General features: G+C 34.1%; 1 protein-coding gene across 4 annotated transcripts; it reads left to right on the plus strand.

Moving 5' to 3' along the window:
- The first annotated feature begins 381 nt into the window (after positions 1-381).
- LOC124933588 (methyl-CpG-binding domain-containing protein 8-like) lies at positions 382-7,292 on the plus strand. Of its 4 annotated transcripts, none has more exons than XM_047474011.1 (5): positions 382-1,668; positions 5,129-5,533; positions 6,365-6,946; positions 7,032-7,058; positions 7,200-7,292. In XM_047474011.1, exon 1 carries the CDS (start codon positions 430-432, stop codon positions 1,564-1,566), a length of 1,137 nt encoding a protein of 378 aa, XP_047329967.1. In that variant the 5' UTR covers positions 382-429; the 3' UTR covers positions 1,567-1,668; positions 5,129-5,533; positions 6,365-6,946; positions 7,032-7,058; positions 7,200-7,292. The 4 variants fall into 4 exon arrangements, with proteins under 4 accessions (XP_047329967.1, XP_047329964.1, XP_047329965.1 ...); XM_047474008.1 differs by having other exon boundaries at positions 6,372-6,946; XM_047474009.1 differs by having other exon boundaries at positions 6,422-6,946.
- The last annotated feature ends 1,452 nt before the right edge of the window (positions 7,293-8,744 follow it).

Genomic DNA, 8,744 nt, shown 5'->3' on the forward strand with positions numbered 1-8,744 from the left:
AAATAATTATATATATATTTTTTTGTTTTTTAACATGTTAATTTACTAATAAATTAAAAAAATAAAATTTTCAGTTCAAAATGGTTAACTTGTTATAAATTAAGATATCTTATTTAAATTAAACTTATAAAATATATATTAGAATTATAATTAGATGCTAAGAAAAAATAAAAAATTTAATTAATTTATTAAAATTCTAATTAAAAATAATAAAATTACATTAATTTGAATTTATTTAAATATTATACCAAACTAAAAATTGAAAAAACACTCCAATTAGAATTACAAACAAATCAAACAAACCCTAGAATGTACTTTGTGTAAAATAATTTAACCCGATTTCTCTCCGGCTCAGTAAAAATCTGGTTTCATCCTCATTGACCTAACCTAACCTAAACTGCACCCATCCACCACAAATTATTCATAGGTATGGCTTCCGGCGCCGCCGACTCACCGCCACCTCCTCCCAAAGGGCTCCGTATGGAGTCTATCGGCACTATCGATCTCAGGCATCTGTCTCAATCAGAACTCTACGATCTCTCTCTCTGTTCTGAGGCCGCCATGGATCTCCGCCTCTGCGAAGACATCGTCATTCCTAAGATCGACCGTTCCGTCTTTAACGAGTCTGCCGCCAGCCGGAGACAGACTTATTCTCGTCTTCGCCTCGCCCCTCAAAACCCAGGATCCTCTATCGCCGCCGTCCCCACCGGATCAACTGCTTCCTCTCCCACACCTCAAGTTCGTGATGATCCTGAGGGAGAACAAGATTCTCGGGTTATCGGGCTCTTCAAGGAGCTTCTCAATGGAAGGGACTCGATTCCTGTTCGTGTTGAATTTAATGGTTCAGTGGGTCAATTGCAGAATGTTCCGAATGTGGTTAATTCTGTGACAAAGAGAGGAAGAGGAAGGCCTCGAAAAAATGAGAATCGTTTGGCAGTGGTTCGACCGGTGTTTAAAGTGGCGTCTGCTGAGGTGAAGGTGGATAAGAAAGATGCAGCGATTGTGATTACTATGCAGAATGTGGTTAATGTGGAGAAAAGAGGAAGAGGAAGGCCTCGAAAACACGAGAATCGTTTGGTAGCGGTTGAAGCGAAGGTGGATAAGAAAGAAACAGTGAGTGTGATTAATGGGAAGAGAGGAAGAGGAAGGCCTCGGAAAAACGAGAATCGTTTGGCAATGGTTGCGCAGGTGGGTAAAATGGTAGAGCCGCTTGCGCAGGTGGATATGAAAGAAGCACATAGTGTGATTAATGTTCCGCATGTGGTTAATGTTGGGAAGAAACGAGGGAGAGGAAGGCCTCGAAAATACTTGGTTGTGCAGGAGGTGGATAAGAAAGAAGCAGCGAGTGTGATTAATGTGCCGAATGTTATAAAGAGGGGAAGAGGAAGGCCTCGAAAAACTGAGAATCGTTTGGTATTGTTTACGCAGGTGGTCAATGTGGTAGAGACACCTGCTGAGGCGAAGTTGGATAAGAATGAAACAGCGAGAGAAGACATTGTAGTTGATGCTAATGTTGTGAACAGGGACGGCAGCACTGTCAACATGGGGGTTAAAGAGGATAACTGAAGCTAGTGAACTTGGGGACATGTTGCCTAAAGGTTGGAAGCATTTTCTTGCCATCAAGAGGAAATGAGGCTGTGTTTGGTTGTTCTGTCGCCGCTACAAAAGGTTTTCCTTCTATTGTTTTAAATGGTTTCTTTGCTACATTTCTCATATCTAGTTATTTTATAAATTATTGCCGAACTCAACCTGGATGATGGATTTCAAAAATTGGTTTTTTCTCAATGTGTTTTCTGCATTCCTTCATTCATTCAGTCACTTAATCTTTTTGTCTTAGGCTTAGGGCGTTCTATTTATTATAATCACAACACTTAACTTTTATAGGATTCCAATGTGAAAGATTTAGATAATTGATTTGAAATACTTACTTTGCAAGTCAATAATATGTCTAAGAAACTGTCTGACCCTATCCCATTGATCATGACTACAAAAGATCAGTACCCAATAAGCCGAGGTAGCATAGCGGCTAATAGTTAAGTTGTAATAAACTTTCTATAATTGTCTTTTAATAAGCAGGACAGTTAGGGTTAGTTGTTCTACAAGACAGTATATATACAAGGCAAAGTGGCCTAGATAGTTATGAGATGTTTGATGTGAAATCATTGTTTCTTCTTTACTAATAAAACTTAGAGTGATTTCGCTCTCGGTCCTTCTTTTACCTGTTCTTCTCTACCAGCTCTGTTAATAATTCTTGGTTCTGTTCTTATTTCTCGGTTACACTGTATATTCTCAAGTATTCTAGTGTTCTTGATTGATCGAATATCAGGGACACACCAATCTGGCAGCAATTTTAAGTTTTGTAAGAATCAAAGAATGGTTATACCTATTGGGTTAAGTCAAATGAGGTGGTAATGCATTTTTTACCTTGTTTGATTTGGTCTTTGTTGAAGTGTTTATGAGATAATGTGAAATTGTATGATAAAAAAATTTCTAAAGAAAGGTAAAATAGTGGAGTAAATTGCTACCATCTTTTACTCTTCACATTAGAGAAAAATATAGCAATGTACATTGCATCATCATTATTGCCTACATTACATGTACCAAATCTTATAGAAAGAGTGCAAGACCTTCCGATGCAATTGTGATCTATTACCACTATAATTGTCTTTGAGATAATTGATATTTTTCTCCCAATTTAATTCTAGTTTTTTTGTTTTGTCCCTCAAACTCAACCTCGTCAGATTTTTTTGCGTGAAAACCCATAGGTTGTTTGTGTTCCTCGAAAACCCCTGCCCACACATCATCTTGAAACATATCTTAATGATCGAAAGTTGAATGTTAGATTAAGAAGCAAAATCTAAATAGAAAAACCTTTAAATTTAAGTGGTGGCTGTCCTTGGAAAAAGAAGAAAGTTGGCAGCATTCAATGCAAAAGCTGCATCAACATTCAATTGGCAGCTGTACCACATGGGAGTGGAGGTGGATGCGGATTTTTCTGTTGAAGATAGGATTTTAGGTTGCGGCTATAATCAAAATAAAAGCCCGTTTTTACTGTTAGATTGGGCTGAAGTTTAAACAAATCTCTTGGCGGGCTATGTGGATAGTGAGTGATTGAGGACTTGAAAGATATGAACTTCAACTAATGAAAGACAAATTCATATCATGTTTTCTAAATTGGCCCTCAAGTATTATTAAGATTCAAATTACTACTTCAATTCTTGCGGACAACTTCGACTCTTTGCACTTCTTCGAGGTCGAAGAGGACCTTATGGGGGAAATATTGTTACATGTTAATAGAGTTAGGGCTGCTCAATTGAATAATATATCAGTCCCTTATACACGTCTTGAGTTTCTCGTATACCCATAGCCATTGCTTCCATAAACCATCTATCTACTCATGCTAATTTGTGTAGTGTACCCGATCATGATCAAACCCTAATGGAGTTTTAAAATTTATTCATCTTCTTACCCTAAACCTGCCTATATACACGTCTTGAGTTTCTTGTATACCCATAGTCATCGCTTCCATAAACCATCTATCTACTCTAACAACCATGTTGAATTATAGTCTTGGAAACTAATATTTAGTGTGATTATCATCTTCCTGTAGTTCTCTGGATAATCAATTTTTATCTACCAATCTTAATCCAGACATTAGCTTCTTGAGTTTTGTATTCTTTGTTATTTGTGTTAATACAAATACCTATTTTATTTATGGAGTAAGCAACTTGTAGACAATAAATTAACATAGGGATGAAATCTTAGACTATGGAAAAAACTACTAGAATGAACCCAAATTTAACAAAATCTTCAAACATCATCATTATCCTGTAAAGTGATGGGAGAAGATTTTTTTAATGAACACCATTGCAAAATTCTGGTTGTTTCCGTAAATGAGTTTTCATTATATCCAATTAAAAACCCAAAATATAGTCAACCAAGATTTTATGTTGATTGAAGCTTGTTGGATGTTATAGTTCATATTGATTTCTTTGCTAAATGTCACCACTTTTTGTGCCACATGATGATCTTAGTGTTTAAATACACATGACTTTTGAGATCACTTACTATAGATTTGTTATAGATCCTTCTTAACTTAGTTATTAATTTATTTAGGTGTGACCAGAAAAGTATAGTTTTTAGATAACTATTGTTGGTTATCCACGATGTAAAAGTCTCTATTTTCTTAGATCGCGAATTCATTATCGTCCTTCAACTTGTAAGAGATGTCCAAATAAGCATAAATGAAAAACGTTTAAATTGGCATCTGAATAGTAACAAACGAGATTAATCTTGAAGGGAGTTTAGGAATGACAATCTATTATGAAGAAAATGTTTTAAGTAAAATTGAAATGCAACGGTTTTCATAAAAATATAGAAATTTAATGTTTTCTCTAAAAGTATAGAAATTTAATGTTTTCTATAAAAATTTAGAATTTTAATGTTTTTTATAAAAGTAAATTAACAAAATTTTCATAGTTAAGGGTGAACTTATCATAGTTGGGGTCCCAATTTGGTATTGATTTAAGTAGATGAGATAGTTTTAATATATTTATAGGTTTCTGGCCTTGTTCTTATGATAACATAGATAAAATAACAGCCAAGAAAATTTTGTCATACCTCTTAAAATTATCTGCTTTTAGTAGTCAGTAATGTTCATAACCCTAGCCCATTTCTGTTAAAAGAAAAGAATTGAGTTGGTCTGAAAATCTGTAATTGGAAAGTCTTGTTTCTTTAATACTAATAGTTAGTCTATCTCACCTTTTAAATATTCCATTTTTCTTATTTACTGACTTTCAGTCTGTAATTTACTGTAATTTACAGTCCTAGAGTTCAAATCGTGCAGGGAAATTTCTTCTTATTTGTGCCTCGGTGGTCTAAGTGTCCTGAGTTCAAATAAGAAAACTTCCTCAACTCTAATGAATATCTCTCAAGAACTCAATTGAAGTGATTTTCTACTAGATTTTCCTTTCCACTTTGTATAAATTAAGATAACTACTGTAGGAAAGAAGCATGTAGGAAAGAAGCATGGAGTAGTATTGTTCACTCGTTACTATGTGATCAAAATATGTTCCAGAATAAAGGGAATAAAGATAATTTAGCTCAACAGGTATTGTTTTTGATACAGGGTTGTTTGCAAGAGCTTGTACTTGGCAAATATCTAATTTGCAGCGAGCTGATACTTTCTTTTGGCAACAACGATAATGCAGAGATGACTACAAATTATATGTGTGATTTCTCAGTTGAACATACATTCTATTATGAGAATTCATAATAATCTTGATACTGGGGTGGATGAGAGCAAAAAATTAAGGCCTAATTTATCATGATTATTAAGCATGTGATGCTAGAAATAGCTTGTGATGTGGGAGGAGCTAGAAAATAATTATGAGCATGGGAAGTTGATGACGAGTTTTGGAAGCAACAGTCACAAGATGATGATATGTGGGCTTCAGGTTTCTGGAGAACTTAAATTTTGGCAGAATCATCTTCATCTCAAAAGCAGCCCAACTTTAGTACTTTCCCATATAAGGTAAACATTCAATCATCATATTAACATATCTTTCCCACATTTGTACTCTTCTTATGCTAAATTGTTTTGTATGTGCAATACAAATTTCAATTTTGTTTATTTCTTGTAATTTTGGTATAAAATCACGATCCAAATTATTTTTTAACAAGGATTTAAATTATTTGTAAATGGCTGATTTTTGTTAGATATTTTAGATGATGATTCTGATTAATATTATAAATGTTTTGTTTCATGCTAGATTATGATATTATTTATAAATTATTGTTCTTATTAAAAAAACATTACATTTTTTTGTAGATTTATTATGATCTATCAGATTATATTGTAACTTTGGGTTTCATTTGGTATAAAATATTAATTTATTGATGATTGTGATTTTAGCGAGTAAACATAGCGCTTTTAGTAAATCGATACTTGTCGATTCAACAAAGGATCAACACTCACTAGTAAAAAAAGCGCTTTTAGCGAGTAAACATAGCGATTGGTTTAAAAGTCAATCGCTATTATCAATTTAATGGCGATTGGGTTTAAATCCAATCGCTTAAACATAACATAACGGCGATTGGTTCCCACACCAATCGCCATTCCCTAATTAAAATACATTAAAAGCCTCCCTTCCTTCAATCTCCTCTTATTCCGCCCAAATATTCATCTTCTCTCTTCCGCCCTAATATTTCCTTCTCTATTTCACTAGGGTTCCGTCGGCCGCATTTTCATCTTCTTCAGATTTGATAATAGGATTTGATAACAATGGGTTTGTTCTTCTTTTCCTTTCTCTCTATCGTTTCCTTTCTAATGATTTTCTCTCTACCCTTATGCAAATTCTTGGAGATGATAGATCAAGGCTCTTTCCGATACAGGGAAATGACATTTGATTATGGCGTGCAGAGATTCCTTATGCTAAATCAGTACCTCCGAGGCGAATCTAGGAGATCTAAGAGGACTTGAAGGATGATTGAACGGTTTAAACAGTTTAAAGATGATTGACGGAGGAGAATTCGACGGAGCGAAGGCGTACAAGGATAGTAAAGTCTGTAATATGCTTACGATGCAGAAATTTCATAGGCGTTATCATGAGGAGAGGTTTAGGGTTTGCGTCTTTGTATCTAGGTTGTATTGCTACGACTGGTTTGTTCAGGGAGCATATTCCTCTATTTAGACTTCTGTTTCCGCCATTTCAGAAGTATATTACAGTTCTGCGACAGATGATAGTCCTGAAAGAGTTTGTGTTTGCTGTACAAAAGTCAGGAGATACAGTTTTATCAAAATGTTGTATAAATCTGCTTGAACTGGGAGGTTAACAGAAGTGTCTGTTATTTCTTGAAAAGGCAGAGCAATTGGCTAAAGATCTTGAATTATTCGCGCAGCATGCTGGTTGTAAATCTGTGAATATGGAAGTTGTAATCCTTACTGGTGAGTATAAACACTCATTCTCACTTTATAATTATTTCATCCTACTGATTTCGTTAATTTCTATGCCTCCTTTTTCGATTCGCAGATTGATGCCGCTTTGCCGGAGTTATTTGTAAGTCTTTGTAATAGAATAATTGTATCGAATTTGTCGAATTCAATCTACTGATTAAAAATCTTTGCATGTTTGCTAAATATAAATATATTACCTATTATAGATTAAGTAAATCTGATTTCCTGATCTGTTTATATTCAGACAGAGTATATGGTGGATATGAAATGTGAGGGTTGTGTAAAAGCAGTCAAGAGTAAATTAGAGTTCATTGAAGGTAGGATGAATCGATTGATTTAAGCAGCACGAATGGAGTATGTTTAGAGGAACACGAATTAGACCCAATAGCATTGAAGAGTTGAGGCTAGAACATGTAGCCTCATTGTTTTGAACTTCCAGCTGCGGATACAATTTTAATTTTAATTCTTCATATCTTTTTGTCAACCAAAGTTATTGATATTTTTAACTTCCAGCTGCGGATACAATCATTGTTCCATTTTTATCTCTATTTGTCTAAAACTTGGCAGTCTTAAAATTTTCTGTTTGCAGCATCTATTGTACAGTGTAACTGAACAGGAGCACAAAACAAAACCCGCTATTGTATTAGACGTGAGTTGTGTAATTGGGCTGCTGTTTTTGATTTCTTATGTGTACTAGAGGTTTATTTTGAATCTTGTTGTCTGAATTTTAATTTGACCTAATTTGAGAAATAGTTTGCATGGGCAGAAGCAATTTGTAAGTTGGGATTGGCTTTGGCCCCAACTTGTTCAAGGTTTCAAAGATCTGTCTCTGCCCCCTCAAAGTACTTTTGTGATTGTTCTTATATGAATTTGGACATACAGAAGCATATGCAGATAGGAGATAGATTTAATAGCTTAGATTGGTAACCTTTTTGTTTGGTTTTCAGCATTTGCTTTCATCATCAATGGACAAAACTGTGCAACTTTGGGATATGTTCAACAAGTCCTGCCTGAAAATCTTTGAGCATAATGATTTTGGTACGTGGTTAATATTGCTTCTTTTATTGCTTATTTCATATTTGTTCTATATATATATATATATATATATATATATATATATATATATATATATATATATATATATATATATAGTATACCGCATGAAACAAAAATACCTAACAAGGGATGACATCTGTTTATCCTTTCATGACTGGTTGTACTTTGTCTTTGATTACAGTTACGTGTATCCAGTTTAACCCCATGGACGATAAATTCTTCATCAGCGGATCTTTGGATGGTCAGGTTTACATTTTTCTCTTATGCTGTCAAAACACATAATAACATTGTTATAGTATTTGGAGAAGTGATATAAAACACATGATAACATTGTTATAGTATTTGGAGAAGTGACATTAAACATTGAATTGTCTAAGGTTGTATTGGTTGGTTCTCATAAAGGAAGATGTCTCTATTAGCTTCTCTATAAATAAGGATGTGTTTTTTAACACAACTTATCTTGAATTAAGTTTATTATTTAGATTAATAATCTATTCTAAAGAATATTTATTAATCGCGTATTTTACAGTTTGCACCACAGGAAGTTCTTTATTGACGCCTTGCCATTTATTGAGTTTTCAATGATAGATCATTTAGGGTTCCTCATTTCAAACTTTATGATTGATCAATTAGGTCATTTTTTTAATGCAGATAAGTCTATGTTGTCTACACTGTTCTTGGAGATGTTCTTGGAGATGTCAGCATATTTGTAGATGGGAAAGATGAATATGAT

Source organism: Impatiens glandulifera, chromosome 4, assembly GCF_907164915.1.
Source record: "Impatiens glandulifera chromosome 4, dImpGla2.1, whole genome shotgun sequence".
In the NCBI taxonomy this organism is placed as follows: Eukaryota; Viridiplantae; Streptophyta; class Magnoliopsida; order Ericales; family Balsaminaceae; genus Impatiens; species Impatiens glandulifera.

Coding starts and splice junctions, on each gene's coding strand:
- LOC124933588 (XM_047474011.1), top strand. CDS start 430: ATGGCTTCCGGCGCCGCCGACTCACCGCCACCTCCTCCCAAAGGGCTC.